Source organism: Macrobrachium nipponense, chromosome 20 (genome assembly GCF_015104395.2).
Source record: "Macrobrachium nipponense isolate FS-2020 chromosome 20, ASM1510439v2, whole genome shotgun sequence".
Lineage (NCBI taxonomy): Eukaryota > Metazoa > Arthropoda > Malacostraca > Decapoda > Palaemonidae > Macrobrachium > Macrobrachium nipponense.
Window position 1 is genome coordinate 58,971,453 of NC_061089.1, and position 24,688 is coordinate 58,996,140.

Genomic DNA, 24,688 nt, shown 5'->3' on the forward strand with positions numbered 1-24,688 from the left:
GTTTTCCTCACCATTTCTTCTACATTTTTAAAACTTTTGTATAATACTCTCCATTAAAGTCTGACAATTCCCACTAATTACAATGAGTAAAACCCAAAATCCCTAACCAGAAAAACAAAACTTGCTTACATACAGGACTTACTAGAATTTTTTATGAGTGGAAAATTTATGGCATTAGTCAAGATCTTTGTGAATACATAATCATAAAAGTAGTAGTATGTAGTCACACCAAAAAGTTTTAGTGACTACTATTCTCTCTTGGTGAGGACAAAAATTTTGTTGAATGGTCCTCATATCACAAGTCTAAAACACTCTAAAACAGGCAATGACACTAAATGATAATGGCCCAAATAAAAGATTACGGATATATTAGAACTACTGTAATACAATGGGCACTATAAAAGGATGAAGTGAGATCTTTCAACATCCATAAACATTTAATGAGTGAACCTAAGATTCAAAATGTCTTACATATGTAGGCATACAGACAAGAATATCATACCTGTATTCATCTCATTCTCATCAATAGTCCCAGAGTTATCGTGATCATAACGTCTGTAAACTTCAGTCCACTGATTGATGAAAGTGAAGAGCTGGCCAAATTCATGTATATTGATTGTACCACTATTGTCTCTGTCAAACAATGCTGTAAAATAAAAAATTTTAATGCACTGTAACTTTAAAGAGAATATTTAGATTACCATATTTATATATACATTACTGCACACAAGACCACTACATAGCCTAATACAAAAGAAAATACAGTAGTACCTCGTACTTCAAACTTAATCCGTTCCAGAAGGCTATTCGAAGTACAATTTGTTCAAAATATGAAACAAACATCCGCATAAGAATTAAAGGGAATCAGGATAATTTGTTCCAGCCAACCCAAAAAGTCCCCCTTTTCAAATTTTTTCTGTTATTAATGTGTTCTAAAGTTAAATTAGGAGTGTAAAGTAATGAAAACAGTACGTTATATGAAGTAGAATTTTCTACATTTTTTTTTTTTGTAAGATTTACAAACTGTTTGGTAAAAATGGCACTGGCCGGCTAGGGGATGTAGGGAGGAGAGCTGGAAACCCTTTGAGCAAACCGAATTGGTTGCAGTATACAAAGGTTGATAACAAAATCAATTTTATTCGCATATTCGGTACAAAGACAATCAAAGAGAGAGAGAGAGAGATATTAATTATGCCACAATACGTCAACTTACTGTTGGCAAACGGCAGACTTTTAAAGCAAACATGAGGACTTTTCAAACAAATAAGTAATAAGTCAAGAATGCAAGAAAAGGAAAGAGATAAAAATAACTTTTCACAAGGAACCCGTTTAAACAAACAATCGGAAACAAACAATCGAAAGCATGCAGAAGCTGAAAGCAGCGCCAGTTTATCACAGAGCCGAGTTTCTTTTACAGTAGTAAAATATTGTAACAAGCATTTGTCACTAGATTAGTATTTTACCATAACAAAAATAAGTGATTTGGGCAAATCGAGTGTAAGTGAAAGAAATGGGCGAATAATCACCCCAGATCAGCTGAGAAGTCAGTGGGAAGCAGAGCCGTTCCTCTCTCTCTCTCTCTCTCTCTCTCTCTCTCTCTCTCAGCGCACCGAACACTGACCAAGCAAGCTTCTTTTTTTTTTACTGTATTGCATTTGTTTTCATGTTTTATCTTTAATTAAAGTTATTGTGAAATAATATTTTATTTTTTATGTGAATTGGTACTGCTTTTACATACATATTAAAGTAAAGATTTTACTGTCAATTCTCTCACTTCTCTCCGCAACAATACCACGATGCACGATAACTTATAATTATTCATTATTCCTCAAAAATATAAACACTCCCCCCTCCACCTCAAGTTAGCCATGTATCACCACAATGACTATTTTGTTAATTATGTGTGCTAAATTTTATTGTGAAAAGCTTCATTCTCTCATTTACTATTTTGTTAATATTGTTCAACTAGACCGTCTCACTCAGCGCACCGAACACTGGCTCAATTAAAAGTTTTTTTTATTTTTTTTTTATTTTCATATTTTATCATTACGTTAAATTCATTGGGAAATTACCTTTTTATGTGAATTGTTATTGGTTTTACATACATACAGTAAAATTTTAACTCTCTCTTCTCCTCTCCTCAACATAACACTCCCTCGTTCAATCTCAAGTCAGCTGGCCGTGACGTCACCTTGGTTACGTATAATTTTATACATCTTTTATGCTAAATGTTAGATTGATAGCTATATTTTATATTAAATGCTATATACTTTTATTTATTTGTTGAACATTGTTATCATTAAACTATATATTATAAATGAAAAAAAAAATTTAATGCAGTTTAACTTGTAAGACCCAGTAGGCCGTCAAATATAAGTATAAACTAAATAATCAGTCATTCAAAGTATGAGCATTTGTTCGACAAATGATACAAAATTTTATCGAAAATTTTGTTTGAAAAATGGGAAGTTCGATATAAGAAACATTCAACAAACGAGGTACCACTGTACTAACTAAGTCCAAAGATTGATATGAATGGTTTAGTAATGGAAAAACAATTTACTTAAACTGGAGTTGTCAAGTAGATGAGAGGACCATGATGAAGTATACAAGACAAAAAATAAGGGATTCAAGGGGGAAGTAAAAGAAAAAAATTTAATTTTAAATAAGTTACCTGGTGAAATTGACCAAAACCACCTAAAAATAACAGAAACTGAGCAGGGAAAGAAAGGTTATCAGATAAAATATATTGAAATAAAAGATGCAAATGAAGAAAAGGCCTGAAATTTGAAGTTTTTTAATGATGCATGGAGGGTAAAAACACATGCAAGCTTAAGAATTTTTGTGGAAATGAATGTTGAGGATATAAAGTAAGCTAACAGAAAATGTGAAGATCTCATCTGGTAATGTGAATACATACTAATAAGATGCTGTGGTATGGTGCGATAGTGTGATCAAATTATTTAAAAAATGATATTGTTAGAATACAATAAAGTTTTGTACATACTTACCCGGCAGATATATACTTAGCTTATGTCTCTGACGTCCGACAGAAATTCGAATTTCGCGGCACACGCTGCAGGTAGGTCAGGTGATCTACCCCCCTGCCGCCCCCCCTGCCGCTGGGTGGCAGGAATAGGAACCGTTCCCGTTCTAGAACCAGATTTTCTCTTCCACCTGTCTCCTGAGGGGAGGCTGGGTGGGCCATTCATCGTATATATCTGCCGGGTAAGTATGTACAAAACTTTATTGTATTCTAACAATATCATTTTTGTACATGCAACTTCCCCGGCAGATATATACTTAGCTGATTGACACCCTTGGTGGTGGGTAAGAGACAACTATTTACTGAATAGACAGGTAAAACAACATACGTTTGTAGGTAATAAATAAAATAAAACCTTGGTTCCTACTTGTTCAGGCGGAAGATTCCATGGCTAATGCCTAGGAATCTGCTTCGCCTCAAGAGCCTCAGCGAGGATGTGACCTATGGCTAAGAGTTCTTGTGGGTCTGTCGATGGGGTCTTATCCATTTACCCGACAGAGCCTCTTACATGACAATGTGCCTATGCCTAGTGGCATAATTAAGGAGCACAACACCGATCCCGATCACCTGATCCTAACACGAGGGTTAGTGCTTAAGTTGAAAAGAGTTATCCCCAAACTCCTTTCAAACAACCCAAAGAAAAAACACGACGTTTAACTAAAATTAACTCACTAGTTAAGGATCAGTATCGGCTCCCTATCCCAGCAATGTATCCGCAGACACGTATCAACCAAGAGAGAAGGTTATCTTGACATCCTTCGGATATGGGAAGTCAACACAGAGTTGCATCTCCCGTATGTGACAGCTAATATGTCCTTATGACATATTGTTAAGGAAAGAACAAGAATACAGAAAAGCTCGCACTCCATGCGCTTTTAATTCTCAGCTGTTTGAAGGAATCATCAATGCACTTGTCAAGTGCTTAGGAGATCACATTGTCTCAAAGAAGGCCAGGGCATTCGTTGATATAGATCTCTTCTGGGTGAAGCCTGGAGCCTGGCTAGCGCCTCGCGCCTGGCTGGAGCCTTGCGCCTGAATGGCGCCTAGAGCCTGGCTGGAGCCTTGCGCCTGGCTGGCGCCTGATTGGCTCCTCCCTCCTGGCTAGCGCCTCGCGCCTGGCTGGAGCCTTGCGTCTGGCTGGCGCCTTGCGCCTGGAGCTTGGCAGAAGACTTCATGATTACTGTCTATGAGTCTGCATGCCTCAAGAGTTTCAGCGAGGTAGGGACCTATGACTGACAAACCCTTCTGGATCATGTCAATGGGGGCTAACCCGCTTACACGACAGAGCCTTCTCGGATCGTGCCAATGGGGGCTGACCCACTTACATGGCAGAGCCTTACCTGTATCATATCAATGGGGACTAGCCCTCTTACATGACAGAGCTTTAGGTTTCTCTTTACTGGAAGGAGCCTTGCGCCTGGATGGATCCTCAATCCTGACTGGAAGGACCGAGCCTTGAAGGAGCCTGGCACCTGGATGGCGCCTGCTGGCTTCTAGAGCCTGGCTGGCTTTCTAGAGCCTGGCTGGCTCCTAGAGCCTGGCTGGCTCCTAGAGCCTGGCTGGCTCCTAGAGCCTGGCTGGCTCCTAGAGCCTGGCTGGCGCCTCGCGCCTGGCTTGGCTCCTCCACACTTGCTGGAGCTTCGAGCTTGGAAGAGTCTCTAGGCTGTCTGGCGATGTCCACATCGGACACTCTTATATCTGTCCGATTTGTTCGCCTCTGGCGCATTTGCGCCAGGTTGGAGGCCCGCTCCTTCTCAGTATCCGGCCATGACAGAGTTCCTTGGAACTGTCCGCCTCTGGCGTTTTTCGCCTGTATTGGCATTTGGCGCTTGGCTGGCGCTACATTGTCCGAGAGTCCTGAACAACCACATAGTTTATCAGGAGACTGGAGAAGGTGGAAGAAATTCTTCCCCTTTGAGCTTTTGGCCCCTGGCAAAGGGGAGGGGAGGTGATTTTAGTCAGCTACACCCAGTAGACGACAGGATATCTAACAATACGAGAGAGAAGAGTCTTCCTCCGAGGAGGATCCTTCGTGAACACTTCTTTTGCTAACGAGATCTCTTCTTACATGTTGATGAGGTTCCTCGTTGCAGAATCTTCCCTATCCTTGCCCGAAGGAAGGGAAGGAGTCTGGAAGCAGAAGTAAGGAGAGACTGAGCTGAAATTGGGCGAAACCCTGATTTCTAGCTCTTATTGTATTCTTCTGAATACCTTCTGGGAAGCATTTGAGCCCTCATCGCACCCCGAAGACTCTGTAGGCAAACGTTTAAACCATCTCTTCTTCTGTAGATGAAAATGTAAGTACCCTGCCTGGGCAACTAAACTTCTATCTGAAAGCGTTGCGTCAGGAATAGAGGGATTTAGTTCTTTTGCCAGACATACTATGCTGCAAGAACCCATTGCCGAGTCTCCATTGAATCTGATGCGAGATTCCAATGCACAAAAAAATTCACTTGTCTTCTTGGTCGTTTAGGGCTAAGAGAAACAAAGAATTCCTTCATAAACTTCCTCAAAGAAGTTTGATGAGGAGCAGTTCCATTTTGTCGGAACACGGAATCTGTGGCCACCAAAACAAAAAAAAATTCCATTCAAAGTACATGATATCCTACTCTTGTCGTATTGCGGTATCGTATAGATCCCAAAGATCTTAATCCTCTGTTATCTCTAATTCCCCTTGTAGAGACAGAGTATAGCCTTTTACTGCGTTCTTTGATAGCAGATATATACATAGGTGATTCTTCCCTCTGAAAGTGAAGAAAAAAAAACCTCGCTATGTGGTTCACAGAGGTATCGGAAGAGGACAGTTTCCTCATTCCATCTAGCACGATCTGCAGCAATTCTATGTCTTAGCCATGACTATTGTCATTTACCTTGAAAAATCCTCTCATTCATGTCCACTTCTGGTCAGTCTGCACGTGGAAAGACTCAGAGTGGAGAGGTTTTTCAGGTCTATTTATAATAGATTCTGATAGATATCCAGATACTCTTGGAAAAGCCTTACGAAACATGCTGTGAGAAGAACGTGACTTCTGTGAATCCAACCTCTCAAAGGCCAAAATGAGGCATTCATCCTCTCTTCCTTTGACGCCCATTTATCTTAATATCTGTTAAGAATTTATAACTAGGGGAAAAAAAAAGACCAAAGTTTATTCCCCTTCTTTAAATTAAAGATGTCGTATAGTGCTACCTCTCTTGTTCGAGGAAAGGAAGCAGTCTATAGGAAGCCTGTTCGTCTTCTACCTTGCGAAGAGATCTATGAAGACTTTCCGCAGGTTCTCAAAACTCTTTTCAATAAATGTTAGACATACGTTAACAGTTATTATCTTCGATCGAGAAGGTTCTCACGGACATGCAAAATCTTGCATCGAACCTTTAAGGATCGTTACGTTCCGTGTCTGTTCCCAAATAGGTTCTCTTTTGTTAACGCGAACAGGGCGAAAAAAGAGATTCTCGATGCTCTTTGCGATATGAGAGAGTCGTGGAATTGGCCTAAGTGATTAAAAAATCATTTCATCATTCCTTGTAAGCGACCCCTTTCCGATTAAATGGGTAACGAAATCAGGAACGAATCTTGCCGTTACCGAGCCTCCGAGAGGCTACTGGTTTGTTTGTTTGTTTGCATGGTGTTTTTACGTGACTTCCGCACCACGTCGAGAGTGAACTTCTATCACCAAAAATCCACATCTCTCACTCCTCAATGGAATGGCCGAGAATCGAACCCGCGACCAACCGAGGTGAGAAGCAAACAAACCACCAACCACTACTGGACTCTTAGGTTAATAACTCGCTAAAAGAGAAAATATCTTGGATGGTACTTCTGGCGCATTGCGCCAGGCTGGCGCTTCTGGCGCAATTTGCGCCAGGCTGGCGCTTCTGACGCTTTGCGCCAGGCTGGCGCTTCCTTCTAGTTCTTTTAAGGTTATGTGCCAGAACATCTGTGCCCTTATGGTACCCGACATCCTTCACGTGTTAATTCCGTTACTTAGTAGGAAAAAACTTTTATACTTACGTAGTAAGTCCCATTCAGGGTAAACAACAATTTCTGCCACTCAAGAGAATGTTTCCCATCCGACTCACCCATCTTCTCTTGAGCAATATCCGATTCTAAAAAGGTTGTGTGCGTTTCTCGAAAGGATGAGAGAATTATATTATTTCGTGCTCTGCCGTATTAGACTCCTGTAATTTAAATAACTGTCACATTGTGGTAAACAGCATTAATCTAGGAAACCTTTGTAAGGATACTAGGAATTCTGTAGTTAACCTCGGTATGCGCATAAGACTTGACCATACCGTAGTCTTAAAGTGAATTCTCTTCTACTACATTCATCTTCTCACTAAGCATGTACTCTAATAAGCCATGCTTTCGTAAGCATGAGAGCATCATATAATATAGAGTTCCGCTGTGTTAGAATCCTTAATAATGTTACCTACGGTAAACAGCATTGAAAGGTTGTAATATCTTTCTTATTGAAAGCTTCTTAGCAAAAGGCAGACAATATTTTATTTATGTTTGCTTAACTATCCCCTCAATCCGAGGCTAAAACCGCGATTGTAGGGGAGAGACACGGTTAGAGTTATTCCATCCCGCAGGAGAGAGACATGTAACCAACCACTCATGACCGACACCTACATGTTACTGCGTTGGTCTCGACTCTCTAAGGCGCGATAGCAGTCTCCGTTAGCCGTCTGGCCTTACTCTTCCAGAGTTGCCAGCTACTCCATTAAATAAAGGAATCTTATAAAATTATCGAACTTCAGGAAGTTCTTATTAATGCATATTTAAGCGAAACAAGACTTCGATAAATCTAGAAGCTAAGTAGGTGTTGTCTTAACAATCCCTTTAAGCGTAGTCCTTCCTAGGAAATTCCTGGAAGGATACTGATAATTGAGTTGCTCTACAAAGAAGTAACTACGGTATGTGTGATTTGCCGTATCGTATTCTCATACAGCAGATACTCAACTCAACTACCTTCTTTCCCTGCCGAGGCAGATAAAGGAAAAATTTTTACTGTCTTCGTTCTTTTCGTTAATATATATCTCCTTAAGGAAGGAAGTTAATCCAGGAACTCTTTAAATCTTCGTGATTTCCTCATAAATCGCGGAAGAGACAGAATTCCTGTTCGTCTGTAGGGTTTACGGAAGGAAGTAGATATTTCCTATCCGCCCCCCCCCCATCATCACCCATACGTCGATGAGATTCTTATAAGAAAAACTCCCAAAGCGCTTGCCTCTTCATAACGAGGGAAGAGCATGAATGAAGGAGTGTGTCCGCATTACTCAAAGAGGAGCCTCGCGACTGACCTCTCTCTCTTAAGAAGATTTGGAATATTCTGGCGCCTGGCTCCTTGCGCCTAGCGCCTGGATAGTTCCGCGCGCCTGGAATGTTCCGCACGCTAGAAAGGAGACTCGCTCCTGGAACGTTCGCTTGTGTGGAAGGTCCCGTGCGCCCTGATAGTTCCGAGCGCCTACTAGACCCCTTTTAGAAAGAGCCTCTTGCCCGGAAACGTTCAAAGGAAGGATCGTTCTGATTGCCACTGTACTATAAGGCTCCTTGCTCTAGCCGTCTGTTTTTCTGGCGCAATTTGCGCCAGGCTGGCGCTTCGTCTCTTTGAAGGCGCCTTGCGCCAAGAAAAAATTTTCTAGAAACGCGGCTCGCGATCAGTTGCTAGAACGCGGCCCGCGTTTGGTTGTAGGAACGCGGCTCGCGCTAGTCTGTTTTCTGGAACGCGGCTCGCTGCTGGCTGTTGGAACGTGGCTCACGCTAGCTTGCTGGAACGCGGCTTCCTAAGTTCCTGGCTGGCTCTTGCTCAGTGTTCTCTTAGTTTTCAGAGAACGCGCTAGATCATCAAAACATATACCTTCTTCGTCTTTTCGGATGTAAGATGAAGAGACGCACTTTTTTAAGGATGCCTTTTCAATGGCTATCCTTGGCAGTCTGGGACGCTCTACAGAACCTGCCGAGGGGACGCCTGACCGGTGGGGATTCTCTGAACCCCCTTACGGCTTTCGACATTCCTTCTCCCCTGGGCTTGGGAGCTTGAAAGAGGTCTAGGCCTGGGAGCGAGACAGAGCCGATCAGACGCACCCTCCACTGCAATGGGGAACACTAGTAATCACTTCTTACCTTTCAATAGCTCGCATTTTGAGCCACAATCCTTGTCTTCAAATTGCAATTATGAATTTGAAGTTTCTGCGAAGTAAGAAGGTGATGAGGATGCAAACACTACTTAGTACTGTTAATACTCTAATTGCTCGTTAGTACGAGTTTCTAAAAAACTTTTAAAAGAAACGTATCTAGTTACATGCTTTACTGACTCCTAAAGTAGGAAGTCAGTATATTTCCTCAATCAATTCTAACACTTATTACACATATTAATGAATAAATATTAATATTTCCCTTTCTTGCAAACTATGTGAGTGTCTACCGAAAATTTTGGTAGTTACACGTCATATATTCTTCGAAATTTTCGAAGCCAAATTCATTAAAAAGTTAATAAAAGCGTATGCCGAACCAAAGACCCAGTACTTCCCTGCAAAAGACAGCCCAGAAGATCGATGGCGATGAAAAACGAAAATCAAGTCAGGAGGTAGCAACAACATATGTTGACACTACCGCGACAGAGAAAATCTGGTTCTAGAACGGGAACGGTTCCTATTCCTGCCACCCAGCGGCAGGGGGGTAGATCACCTGACCTACCTGCAGCGTGTGCCGCGAAATTCGAATTTCTGTCGGACGTCAGAGACATAAGCTAAGTATATATCTGCCGGGGAAGTTGCATGTACAAAAAGTAATTTTAATCAGAATGCTAAGTCACATTTCCAGTCTCATGTGTTTTCACCAGTAGGTTTAATTTTTTTTCAGTGAAAGGAGAAAATTGAAACACCAGGCAAAAATACAGGCAACAAGTAGTGATGCTGGGGGCTGAAGGAATAAGACATAACCTTTAATAATGTCTACAGTGGGCCATGCAAGGCACACTCTATGCAGTGCCCCTTACAGGACGTGGTACAGAGCAACTAACCAAGGTACTTCATACACTTATGGGTAATGAAAATGTTCCTATGAAATGGGCGAGATGAAAAATTGTTCCTTTACATAAGTGGACGTGTGACATTAATAAAAGTTCATAACATTTAGTATGAATAGGAGGTGAATGCCAATGGTTTGTTTGAGAGATTTATAACAGATACTAGAAAGAATCACAATGAAACTGGTACTTAAGGAACAGTTCTTTGGCAAATTTGAGAATAAAGAAGGAATGCTGAATCCTGCAAACAGGGATTGGTAGAAAGATGTCATAAAATCATACCACGTGGTCCCCCCGTATTCACGGGGGATGCGTACCAGACCTCCCCGTGAATAGTTAGAACCCGCGAATGTTTGGAACCCCTATAAAAATGCTAAAAACAGCCTATTTTGTTAGTTAAAACTCAAGAAAAACCACTAAAAATTTTCATACTTTGTTTTTTTAATAGTTTTATCACAAAAAGTGCATTTTATGATGAAATTGATTTAAAAAAAACAGGAATTTGTGGATATTTCTCATAGGAAAATACCACGAATACGGGGGCCCCATGTATATATATATTTAAATATTTATATATGTGTGTGTGTGTGTGTCAGGATACAAAATTAATCCATTCCGAAGCGGCCTTCGTAACCTGATTTTTTTTGTATCTCGAACTATGTTTTACATGTAAATTGCCTAATTCATTCCAAGTTCTACAAAAACACCACAGTAAATTTTATAACAAAACTAAATTGACCAATAAACAATGAAATGTAACAATTTTGACCATTCAATACCTAACATAACCTTTATTGTAGTACCTGTAATTTAACCTTTATTGTAGTACCTGTAAATTAAGTGTATTAGAGTACAGGGTACAAGAAATACTGTACGTACATACATACGTAGTAAAATGTGGAACTTTACCTTTCGTCTGAGGTGATGTCTGAAAGTGGCAGCAGAGGAGGAGGAAAAATGGCAGAAAACATGAACACTTAACTTCACAAAACACATTAAAAAATGGCAGAAAACATTAATACTTAACTTTACAAAAAACTTAAAATTAAATTTCATTTTTTGCCTTTTTCTGATTTTTACATTTATTTTGTACTTTTTTATACTTTATGTTTTTGTTTTTTTACAAAATTTCAATTTCTTCACCACTTTCAATTTTCTGTTTTTTCGTATCACTTGGACCTTCCTGTTTGCTTACTACTAAAGGCCTCTTTAAAAAATAACTATCCAAGGAAGATTGCTTCTGCCTGCTTTTTAAAATGTTCCTGAAACGATTCAGGCAAACGTCATCGAACTGCGCAAGCATACGACCTGTGTAAGCCTTCTCGGGGTGTCTCTTTTCTTCAAATGATTGCACTTTATGAAAAGCAGCTAAAGCAGCCTTAATATCTGCTGTTGTCATAAGGTCCTCCTCCTCCTCCTTGCCGCTGCTAGAGAACTCTTCTTGAACGACGTTATGTTGCATGGCCTCCAACTCCTTCAGGTCATCCATCGTAAGCTCCTCTTGGTGCTCCTCGAGAAGGTCATTGATGTCGTCCTCATCGACGACCAGTCCCATGGACTTACTAAGTCCAACGATCTCGTCAAGATCTGGTTGCATAAGTTTCAGGATCGTCAACTGTTTCTGAATCTGCATCAGCTTCGCCCACGTTGAATCCCTCAAAATCTTGGGCAGATACGGTATCAGGCCAGAGTTTCCTCCACGCAGAATTCAAGGTTCACCTCGAAACCTCCTGCCAAGCTTGATCGATAAGTTGGATGCATATCACAACGTCGAAATGCTCCTTCCAAAGTTCACGCAAGGTGAGGTTTGTGGTATCGGTGATGTCGAAACATCTCTTGAAAAGATGTTTTGTAAAGAGCTTCTTGAAGTTTGATATCACTTGCTGGTCCATGGGCTGGAGGAGAGGGGTGGTGCTAGGCAGAAGATAAAGAACCATGATAAAAGAATACTCCGCTAGGATATCTTTCTCGAGGCCAGGAGGGTGAGCAGGGGCATTGTCCAACAACAGCAGACATTTCAGAGGGAGGCACTTCTCTTCCAAGAATTTCTTCACTGTCGGGCTGAAACACAGATTTACCCACTCGGTGAACAAAAGTCTCGTTACCCAGGCTTTCACATTAGCCCTCCACATCATCGGAAGCTTCTCCTTTAGCACTTTGTGGGACTTGAAGACTCGAGGAGTCTCGGAATGATAGACAAGTAGGGGCTTCACCTTACAATCCCCACTGGCGTTGGAACAAAGTGCGAGCGTAAGCCTGTCTTTCATAGGCTTATGCCCGGGTAGCTTCTTCTCTTCCTCCGTGATGTACACCCAACGAGGCATTTTTTTCCAAAAAAGGCCAGTCTTGTCACAGTTGAAGACTTGCTGAGAACTGTAGCCTTCCTTGATCGTCATCTTGTCAAACGTCTTAATAAAAGCTTCAGCCACTTTCGTGTCCGAGCTGGCAGCCTCCCCATGCCACACCACCGAATGGATGCCAGTCCGTTTACGGAATTTATCAAACCACCCCCAAGAAGCCTTGAAGTCTAGGGCTGCCGTCGATGTCCCTTCTCCTCCGTCGTCTTCGGCCTGGGCAATCAGATCACCGAAAATAGCGCTGGCCTTGTGGCAGATTGCCGTCTCGGTTATCGTATCGCCAGCGATTTCTTTGTCTTTAATCCATACAAGAAGGAGCCTCTCCATCTCATCATGCACATGGCTCCTCTTGTTGGACAAAATAGTCACGCCCTTGGAAGGTGTAATTGCTTTGATAGCTTTCTTCTGCTTAAGGATGGTGCCTATCATCGACGGATTTCGACCGTATTCCTTAGTGATCAGACTCAACTGCATGCCTGCTTCATACTTTTTAATTATCTCCATCTTTGTCTCCATAGAAAGCATCTTCTTCTTTCCGTGAACTTCAGCAACATTCTTGGGACCCATGGCTACTTAAGTTAATTAAGTTTACACACAACATGATAAAGTAACTTACTACGAAGAAAGCAAAATCACTAACACGAACTTACATTAACAAATGAAATCTATGTGAACGAACAAATTCCATGTGTGTACGATAACGCTGATGCGACGAAGTTGTCGAAGGACGCATTTACGTAGAGGGATGATGGGACAGATGCTGACCAATAGGAGAGCACGATCTTATGGCGGTGACTAACATCAGGAACCAATGGGAGAGCGGGAGGATGGTGGCGAGTCTACTGAGTTGGTGGCGCATGAGTTTTAAAATTGTTCTCAGCGGTCTGGGCGAATCTTGGACTTTACCCTTTCGCAACCTGAATTATTTTCGTATACAGAAGCAAAAAAATCTTCATCTTTGCTTTCGTAACCTGGATTTTTCGTAAGTGGGGACTTTCGTTCGTAGAGTTCCACTGTATATATATAGTATAAATTTTCACCTTAAAAAATTATTTGATCATGTATCTCGTGTAACATGCGAGTTCAATTTTTGAGCCCAAATTACAACAGGCTAAAGTCTTTTCCTCCTCTTTACCTAACCCATTTTGTAGTTAGTCTATCCCCTTTTCCTCCATCTACTATTTATCTATCACACCTTATAGTCTTAAGTTAAAAAAAGTAAAATAGAATGCTAAAAGTATCATTAGTAATGTTATACCTGTGTAAAAACATATAATATATATAATAATATATATATATATATATATATATATATATATATATATATATATATATATATATATATATATAGTATATATATATATATAATATCTTGCATAAGAAACCTGTACCAGCAAACTTCATATGATAAATAAATTTCAGCAGTATTTGCTTAATCTAATTTGAGGTTTAACTAAATGCTTTACCAATAATTAAATGTGTAAATTAACAAGTAATGTCAGTATTTACATAAAGACAGTAACTCAAGTTTGTTACCAAGATGTAACAGTTCTCATGCTTCAATAGTCATGCTGCTTGTCAGAACAAAATATTTTTTTAATATAATATTGACTTACTGATCATTAGTTTGCACGACTCCTCACTGAAATGAGACCAGCTGCCATTCTGCAAAGCCAAGCGTAATTCATGGGCATTTATCTGTCCAGAGTGATCTTGGTCTACTGCATTGAACCAAGAAACTACATTAGGATCCATGCCTTGTGGTACACCGGGGTATCCTGAAAATTATGAGTTTGGATAAATATACAGGCAAGGTGGCACATTATGAGCAAATAAATAACAGCAGGGAACTAATTTCAAAATTGTTTTGCAATGCTTTCAGATCACAGTACTGTGAAGGTCATAACTTTTAATTCAGTTTTCCAGAGTAAATCTATAAAATCCATTCACTGTTTTGCATAGGTACCACAGCTCAACTCTAAAAATCCTGCTTACAGACCCTGACTAACTAATGCCAAATTCTGAGTAATTGTTTCCTAAAATATAGTGAATACTTGAATCTTTTCACTTATTTTCATGGAAACCTGTTTGTTAGCTTTCTTGCCATTCTGCCGACAGAGAAACAGGCAAGCAGCCTGGCAAACAAAATCAATAAGTATAGCCTCCTATCTCACCTTGTTGGCCAGGGTAGCCACCTTGGGGTTGCTGACCTGGATAACCTCCTTGAGGTTGCTGACCTGGGTAACCTCCTTGGGGCTGACCTGGATAGCCTCCCTGGGGTTGCTGACCTGGGTAACCTCCCTGGGGTTGCTGGCCTGGGTAACCTCCCTGTGGCTGATGACCAGGGTAACCTCCTTGGGGAACCTGGAATTCACTTAATTACTTCAGACCTTTAAACCTTAATTCGATAACATCTCAATGACATCAATTTAAACATAAAAATACTATTCTTAATTTGTTCATATCAATACATATATAGTAAATAATAAACAATTTATTTTCCTTTCTCTTCTTTCTCTTTGTGCTTTGAGAAAAAATAAACAATAATATTCAGTCAAGACTACATTTTGTTATCTGTCCTATTTCTGCTTTTAGCTTCCAAAAATTGTAATTTTCAGACCTTTTAGAAAATAAGTTTCATCCTTAGTGTATAGTCCAGCTAAAGATAATAAAATAGTATGAAAATGTTATAAAGTAGGGATTTTTACATAAGCTGTTAATAATGCGAATCACAGTAGATGGAAACTGTTAGAACTCACTAGAATATCCTGTATTACTATTATCAAAACTGCAGTGTGTGGGTTACAATGATTCTATTCAATTTTGTCTTACATCACTCTTATTCTCTAGAATTTGAACACAGTTTCAATACTGAAAATGCCATATTAGGGATGGGAGGAACAAAAGCTCCAAAGCACCACATATGTCATAACAATGTCCTCCTCTCAACAGGTGAAAAAAATAAATTTATACCATTCAACTAAGATTACTTTAAACAGCTATCTTTTTTTTCAAAATGCCTTAAGCTGAGTCATTGCTTTTATCATTAGCTTTATTCATACTGTGCACAAAGTCATATTGAGCAGGCAGATAAGGTCACAGATTTATTAAGCATGCTTTCAAAAACAGAATCCTGAACATAAATCAGAAAAACAGCTAAAAAATTTAGTAAAGCTGGTGGAAAAATTACTAAAGATAAAATAAATTCATAAATAAAAAAAAAAGTGAGAAATGATATTGTTATTGTACAATAAAGTTTCATACATACTTACCTGGCAGATATATACTTAGCTATAGACTCCGTCGTCCCCGATAGAAATTCGAATTTCGCGGCACACGCTACAGGTAGGTAGGTCAGGTGATCTACCGCCCCGCTGCTGGGTGGCAGGAATAGGAACCATACCTTCTAGAACCAGATTTTCTCTTCCACCTGTCTCCTGAGGGGAGGCTGGGTGGGCCATTCAATCGTATATATCTGCCAGGTAAGTATGTATGAAACTTTATTGTACAATAACAATATCATTTTCATACATTCAACTTCCCTGTCAGATATATATTTAGCTGATTGGCACCTTTGGCAGAGGGTAAGAGACAGCTAATTACTGATTAGACAGGTAAACAACAAACGTTGTAAGTAATAAATAAATAAAACCTTGGTTCCTATGTGTTTAGACGAAGGGTCGACTTCCTAGCTATTGCTAGTAGTCTGCTTTGTCTCAAGAGCCTCAGCGAGGATGTGACTTATGGCTAAGAGTTCTTGTAGATCTGTCAATGGGGTCTTATCCACTTACTCGACAGAATCTAATGGTCATTTGTCAATGGGGTCTTATCCACTTACATGACAATACACCTATGCCTAGGGGCATAATTAAGGAGCACACCACCGATCCCGATCACCTGATCCTAACACGAAGGTTTGTGCTTAGTTTGAAAAGAGCTATCCCCAAACTCCTTTCAAACAAACCAAAGAAAAAAAAAAAACACTATGTTAACATAAAAATTAACTCACTTAGTTAAGGATCAGTGTCGGCTCCCTATCCCAGCAACGTATCCGTAGACACGTAAAACCAAGAGAGAAGGATCTCTCGTAGGTCAACTTGACCTCCTTCGTGCAAAGGGAAGTCAACACAGAGTTGCATCTCCCGTAAGTTACAGCTAATATGTCCTTCACGACATATTGTTATGTAACGAACAAGAATTCATAAAAGCTCGCACTTCAAGCGCTTTTAATTCTCAGCTGTTTGAAGGAATCATCAAGTTATTCATGAAGTGCTTTAGCGATCACACTTATTTCAAAGAAGACCAGGTCTTCCTTTGAAATGGATCTTTTCTGGATGAAGCCTAGAGCCTGGCTTGCGCCTGGCGTGCCTCGTGTCTGGCTGGCGCCTCGCGCCTGCCTGACACTTGGTTGGCGCCTAACTCCTGGAAGGCGCTTTTCGCCTGACTCATGGCTGGCGCCTCGCGCCTGGAAGTAGCTTCGCGCCTGGTTCCAGACTGGCACTATTTGGCGCCTGGCGCCTGGCTGACTCCTCTCCACTTGCTGAAGCTTCGAGCTTGGTAGAGTCTTGAGGATGTCTGGCGATGCCCACATCGGACACTCTTATCTGTCCGATTTGTTCGCCTCTAGCGCATCTGCGCTAGGTTGGAGGCCCCCTCTTTCTCTTCATCAGACAATGACAGTGTTCCTTGAAACTGTCTGCCTCTGGCGTTTTTTACGCCTGTTTTGGCATATGGCACCTGGTTGGCGCTACATTGTCCAAAAGTCCTGAACATCCACAATAGTTAATCAGGAGACTGGAGAAGAGTGGAAGTTCTTCCACTTTGAGCTTTGGCCTCTCCGGCAAGGGGAGGTGATTGTAATCAGAATACATCCAGTAGACGATAGGATATCTAACCGTATGAGAGATAAGAGTCTTCCTCCGAGGAGGGTCCTTCTTGAATACTTCCATGCTCACGAGATCTCTTCTTACATGTTGAAGGGGTGTCTCGTTGCCGAATCTTCCCTATCCTTGCCCAAAGGAAGGGAAGAAGCCTGGAAGTCGAAGGAGACTCCGAGCTGAAATTGGGAGTACTCCTGATTTCTAGCTCTTTATTGTATCCCTCTGAACACCTTCTGGGAAGCATTTCGAGCCGCCATCGCATTCCAAAGACTCTGTAGGCAAACGTTTGAACCATTCTACTGTAGATGAAAACGTAAGTACCCTGCCTGGACAACGAAACCTCTATCTGAAAACATTGAATCATGAATAGGGGGTTTTAGTTCTTTTGCCAGACATACTATGCTGGCAAGAACCCATTGCCTAATCTCCATAGAATCTGATGCGATATTCCAATGCTCAAAAAATTCACTTGTCTTCTTGATCATTTAGGACCAAGAGAAACAAAGAATTCCCTCATAAAAATTTCTCAAAGAAGTATGATGAGGAGCAGTTCCATCTTGTCGGAACATAGAATCTGTGGCCACAAAAAAGATCCCATTAGAAGTACATGATATCCTACTCTTGTCATATTGAGGTATCGTATAAGATCCCGAAGATCTTAATCCTCTGCTATCTCCAATCCCTTTATAGAGACAGAGTATAGCCTTTTACTGCGTTCTTTGATAGCAGATATATACAAAGGTGATTCTTCCCTCTGAAAGGGAAGAAAAAACCGCTATGTGGTTCACAGAGGTATCGGAAGAGGACAGTTTCCTCATTCCCTCTAGCACGATCTGCAGCAATTCTATATCTTGTCCATGACTATTGTCATTTAACTTGAAAAATCCTCTCATTCATGTCCACTTCTGGTCAGTCTGCACGCAGACAGACTCAGAGTGGAGAGGTTGTTAAGGTCCATTTATAATAGATGCTGATAGAATATTCAGACTGTCTTGGAAAAGACTTCTAAAACATGCTGTGACCTCTGTGAATCCAACCTCTCTAAGGCCAAAATGAGGCATAAAGTATTATCCTCTCTTTCTTTGACGCCCTTTATCTTAAATTCTGTAAAGAATTTTTATTTAGGGGAAAAAGACTAAAGTTTATTCCCCTTTCTATAAAGTAAAGATGGCGTATATTGCTACCTCTCTTGGTTCGAGGAAAAGGAAGCAGTCTATAGGAAGACTTCATCTTCTACCTTGCTAAGAGATCTATGAAGAAGACTTTTCGCAGGTTCTCACAACTCTTTGCAATAAATGTTAGACATACTTTAACAGTTATTATCGTCGATCGAGAAGGTTCTCACGGACATGCAAAATCTTGCATCGAACCTCTTAAGGATCGTTACATTCCCTGTCTGTTTTCCAAATAGGTTCTCTTTGTTAACGCGAACAGGAGCAAAAAAAGAGATTCTCGATGCTCTTTGCGATATGAGAGAGTCGTGGAATTGGCCTAAGTGATTAAATGGGTAACGAAATCAGGAACGAATCTTGCCGTTACCGAGCGTGCTGTCTGAGAGGCTACTGGACTCTTAGGTTAATAACTCGCTAAAACGAGAAAATATCTTGGATGGTGCTAGCGCTAGGCTGGCGCTTTCTTCTAATTCTCTTTATGTTATGTGCCAGAACATCTGTGCCTTTATGGTACCCGACATCCTTTCAGATGTTAATTCCGTTCTTAGTAGGAAAAAACTCTTATATATGTAGTATATAGTCCATTCAGGGAAACCTTTCTGCCACGAAGAGAATGTTTCCCATCCCACTCATCCATCTTCTCTTGAGCAATATCCGATTCTAAAAAGGTTGTGTGCGTTTCTCAAAAGACTTGACCATACCGTAGTCTTAAAGTGAATTCTCTACTACATCCATCTTCTCACTAAGCATGTATTCTAATAAGCCATGCTTTTGTAAGCATGAGAGCATTATATAATATAATGTTCTGCTGCGTTAGAATCCTTTAATAATGTTACCTACGGTAAACAGCATTGAAAGGTTATAATATCTTTCTTATTGAAAGCTTCTTAGCAAAAGGCAGACAATATTTTATTTATGTTAGCTTAACTATCCCCTCCATTCGAGACTAAGTCCATGATTGTAGGGGGAATATACGGTTAACCATTCGATCCCGTTGGAGAGAGAGATGTAACCGCCTGCTCATGACCGAAAACATGTAATAATGAATAAATTCCCTTTATTGCAAACTATGTGAGTGTCTACCGATAATTTCGGTAGTTTCACTTAGTATTTTCTTCGAAATTTCGAAGCGAAATTCATTAAAAAGTTAATAAAAGCGTATGCCGAACCAAAGACCCAGTACTTCCCTGCAAAAGACAGCCCAGAAGATCGATGGTGATGAAACACGAAAATCAAATCAGGAGGAACCGTAAACGTATGTTTACATTCCAACCGATAGAGAAAATCTGGTTCTAGAAGGTATGGTTCCTATTCCTGCCACCCAGCGGCGGGGCGGTAGATCACCTGACCTACCTACCTGTAGCGTGTGCCGCAAAATTCGAATTTCTATCGGGGACGACGGAGTCTATAGCTAAGTATATATCTGACAAGGAAGTTGAATGTATGAAAATTAAATGTTAAGATGGTATGAAGGGAGTATGTAGTGATAAGCATGCCTTACCTGTGGCAACCATAACATCTTTTTCTTTGATGTCACTATAAAGTCAGTAACTGTTTCTCCACTCAACAATGACTTTCTGGTCTTTTTATATAGTATTTAGCAACATAAGTCCTCGGTATTAGCAGACTTCCAGTACAGGTACTGCTCTTCCCCTGTGGTTCCATGCTGGAGCTGAATTTATTTTATTGTATCCTTAAACCAACTGTTCTTTCAAGCCAATTTAGGTCTGCCTACACTAATACGTATACTATCTTTAAGGCACTGGAAACGATAGTAATTTAAATTAGGGTTCAACGGACTTTGTCTCAAAAGTTTGGAATGTGTAGCAACACAGTCGTAAGTGTTATGGGAAAACTTTAAGATATCAGCGAATACTTTGGGTCATTGGACAGAAAAGCAAAACACTGTTGGACTTCAGGCACGAGAGCGCGGGTGTGCAAGTCGATCCAGCTGCTGTCATGTGATCATGACGTCAGAAAATTTGCAGTTGTGTATGTCTGTTGGTGCATCAAACAGGGCGTGTTCATGAAAGGCTCTAGAACCGTGAGAAGACTAGCGTGCATGCGTCCATACTCCCTTCAGGGTATGTGACAACGTAATATATTCCAATAGTGAGTGAGAAACTGGGGGAATTAGACTGCAGACTCTTTTAGTGATTACCAGTGAGGAAAGCTTGAGGGGAGGTGCAAAGAAGATCCATCAAGGTGGTAAATAGTGAAAAAAGAACTTTGAGAAACCTTTGAACTCTTTCAGATACTCTGAAGGGAGCTGAAGTTCAGTGAAACGCATCTTATATTTATATTGGATATTTATCCATTCCCTTTTAGTATTTTATTTCTGATAATTGTGGTTTCTTTTACAGATGGATTCAGTTTGTCACCACAGAAAATGAATTCTCTAATTGACAATTTTGTTTGGGAAAAACTGATGGGGTTTTTGAAAATGAGATAGTGTGTGACATTTTTTTCTAATCAAGATGACTATTAGAAGAGTAATTGCATTTCATGGTTTTAAGATTTTCAATTAATTTTCCTGATTTTTCATGGTAGTTCTTTTGGGGAAATAAAGACTATTTTTGTATCTCAGTTTGGTTTTTTAGCCTGTATCTAATAACTTGATTTAGCTGCAGAGATGCCAGTTGGTGGTGGACTCTTCCAGGTAGGTTACATTACCAATTAGTGATTTTTCTCCTTTTAATTAAACAGGGTCAATTAAACCCTTGTAACATAATATTATATGCTATGGCTGTGGCAGAAGATCTGATTACCATGCCCAAAATTCTTATTTTTATTTCTTGTTTGCGAACTTTATACTGTGCTGTCATGCACTGTAAAATACTGGGAACATGTGCAGTCTCCTTTCCCAAGACCTCATTAATCTTCTGTATTCTTTCATTCATTCTTTCCAATTTTCCAAAACCATCCACCAACTCCTCAGGTTACTACAATGCAAAATCCCTATATAGTACATTCCTGATCTTAGTCTATTCAGGGGGTGAGATAAAGATAATAGATGAAAAACAGGAGCATAAATAATGCAGCAGATTGCAAAAAAAACCACTTGATGAATAGCGTTAGTATTGTAGAATTCAAGATGAATACCTTTGTGGCAAAAAATCAACTAAAGAATCTCTTATGATTAGGGAATGAGTCAATCTGAAGGCCATGTGTTATTCTGAGCATTATTGTATACTGTGTGTAGTATAATTACTGTAGCAGGTTCAAATGGAAACACTTTTTTCTGAGGCAAAAGATAGTATCAAATTTACAGAGAACTTAACAATTTTTATGAAATATTCCTAAATTCAGGAAGATTACCATTCCCCCATTTGTAGCAATAGATATTTACTACAAGTTTTCTAATTCTAATGATGTAACATGGCTTTCACTGTTAAAACATTGGGGTTTCTTAGATAAGGTCAGGCAGGTCAAGTTTTCCAGACTTGGTTTTGCATCTTTTTCTTGAATTACTATCTACCCAGTCTCCAGCTGATCTTCACATTGCTACCACTTACTAAGTCACTTTTCCAGCCTCTCTGCACCATACCTTAGCCTAACTCCTTAGTAGCAATTCAATTTTTTCAAAATACTCCGGCCATGAATCTCTGCAGTTAGTAGTCACTCTTAATCAAAGTCAACCCCTTTCCTTTTCAAACCCTCCCATCTCCATGGAACCTCCATATTTTTATAGCCACACCTCATCAAAATCTGCTCTATTCACTTTTTAAATACCCATGTCTCCAGGGAATCTCTACATTTTACTGTCACTCCTCTTCGATGCTGATTCCATTCTCTTTGTAAGTGACTATATCTCAAGGGAACTCCACGTGTGGTAGTCACTCTTAATCAGTCTACTTCATTTCCTTTTAAAGTGCCCATGACTCCAGGAAGAAGAGAAGTACTTTTTCATATGGTCCTTTCCACAAATAAAATTTTTAACCAAGCAGCCATCCTTGATCTTTGTATATAGTATTTACCTACATACATACAATACCCTAAGTTTTTGTAACTTACCATAGAAAACTATTGGACATGGTAATTTAAAAGAATACTAAGTCTCGAATCTCCAATGGAGGTAGAAGCCTACTGACGGCATTCCTTCCTGGACTAAGGTTATCCTCACATTTTTTTTTAACTTGCTTAGTATCCAGTATTTACACATTGGTTAAAGGCATCAAACCACTCATTCAATAAGCATCTGATGAATTATTGAAAATAACACTCACAGTCAAATGAAAGAGAGCTGTTTACTGACCTGTGCAGGATAACCAGAGGGAGGAGCATGCCCTGGGTAGCCTCCCTGTGGTTGACCATAACCATATTCCTGAAAATGCATTTGTTACAGCATTGATCATTCTATTCAATCTTTAGAAGCAAATGACTATTGACATAGCAGTTAAGCTCTGAGCAAGAAAAGAACAAATATACATCCCAGTCACAATAAAGCAAAGCAGTGTTCAAGCTCCATATAGAAATAACCTACCCTCATCAGGAGAATGGTTCCAATGTTTAAAAATACTTACTCTCTTTAACAGATGCTCTAACGCTACATACTAATCCTAAATGAACATCAAGATGAACCTTATTTTCACTGTCTAAAGGTTTTCTTTTTCTGGTACCAATATTAAGTAATGCTTTCACAAGGTAATCTTTTCTTACCCTTCTCTTGTAAAAGTGGCCTCTCTCTCATCACATAGTGTAGTGAGTAAATTTTGCCTATTAAAAAAAAAAATCTCCTACATAGTATACTTACCTCTATACACCATGAATCCCCTTACTGTACCTTACTACAGATTACTACAATTTCTATTACTGTACACTATGAAATTCTTGAATTTGCAATCTCCTTAGGAATTAGATCTCTTGGTAAAATTCCTCTCTTTTCAGAGTTAATGTTGCTTCAGCTCATCTGGCCATCATAACCTCATTCAATGTTTCTAATGGAATGATATTTCCACAGTAACTGCAAACATGGCCAGAAGCAAGAAAACCAAACCATATTACTGACCTGACCATAACCAGAGGGAGAGGCATGACCAGGGTAGCCCCCCTGTGGTTGACCATAACCATATCCCTGAAAACAGTATATATCTGGTATATTATTACTGGAAAACCTATTCAAATTAGTAAGCAAATGGATAGCAAAAATGAAAGGGAGCTCTATGCAAATCAAAGAAATTAAGTTTTGGCCAAATGGCAGTAATGCAAAGCCCTGATTATCTACAAAGCAAGTGCAATTAAAGAAAATCAAAGCGTAATAAAGCTTTAATGAGGGCTAATCACTGAAAATTAATTTAGTCAAATACCAATTGTAAGTGAAAGCTTTGATATATCAGCACAACTTATATGCCACCCTTAAAATTCAGTATGTAATTAAATTTATCTAGTAACAGTAATAACATGGTAACTGAAATTGGGAAGAAAACTAGAGAAATTGTGTTAAGTTTGCAAAGAGTAAGAAAAAGATACATCAAAATTATCCTGAATGTTTAGAACATATTATGGAAGGCCTGAACACAATTTATGAAAAGAGTACAGTATCCAAAGTCTGATGTATTACATGAAAGGTTTACACTTCTTAAGGAGGAGTACTATATGGAGGTACAGTAAATAAAAGCTGTTCCTCCAGAGACCTATTTGCAATAGTATATGAAACTTGATGATAACCTGTAATAGCAATGCTGCTCTATTAATCTCTCAAAACATATACAGAGCTACAATAATGCTCATCATATCACTAAACCTTATATTCTCACATTAGTAATAATTTTTAATACAAATTTTGGTCAGACATTCTATGATGCTCTTTAGTGGCAACAGAATATGAACTGCTTTCATTTGCCTTCTATAACTTCTAAATACAGAATAGGACAAGCCAATTTATAAAATCAAACTGCTTGAGAATTACTGATACAGCAGTCATAATAGAAAGTGAAAAGTGAGACTAGTGATAATGTACTGTAAAATTAAAATAATTGTTTTCATAAGAAAAATGAGAAAACATTAATTTAGTGATATCAGATAGTTTTGTGCAAGAACACAAACCCTAGTTTCACATGTGTGCTTAAGAATTGAGGTAAGAAATAATCTTCTAATTGTTCACTGCCAGCTGCATGCTTGATATCCCATAGCACAAAGCCTGTACCTGTGCAACCAAAAAAATACAACTACAACACTGATGCTGCATGTGCTCTGTTTTAATAAA

At 39.6% G+C, this 24,688-nt stretch overlaps 2 protein-coding genes across 5 annotated transcripts in view; one reads left to right on the forward strand and one right to left on the reverse strand.

Annotated features, from left to right (window-relative positions):
• The window catches only part of LOC135226282 (mediator of RNA polymerase II transcription subunit 30-like), a 642,192-nt gene that overhangs the window by 499,429 nt on the left and 118,075 nt on the right, over positions 1 to 24,688 (forward strand). The window lies entirely within an intron of this gene.
• The window catches only part of LOC135226259 (peflin-like), a 92,743-nt gene that overhangs the window by 11,155 nt on the left and 56,900 nt on the right, over positions 1 to 24,688 (reverse strand). The window contains exons 2-6 of one of the 4 annotated variants that reach the window (XM_064265701.1): positions 23,492 to 23,557; positions 22,739 to 22,807; positions 14,606 to 14,795; positions 14,048 to 14,209; positions 503 to 646 (exon numbers count right to left, since the gene is read on the reverse strand). In XM_064265701.1, the coding sequence (XP_064121771.1) occupies positions 503 to 646; positions 14,048 to 14,209; positions 14,606 to 14,795; positions 22,739 to 22,807; positions 23,492 to 23,557 (631 nt within the window). The remainder of the gene's footprint in view (positions 1 to 502; positions 647 to 14,047; positions 14,210 to 14,605; positions 14,796 to 22,738; positions 22,808 to 23,491; positions 23,558 to 24,688) is intronic. The other 3 variants (XM_064265712.1, XM_064265707.1, XM_064265717.1) reach the window with 3 other exon arrangements.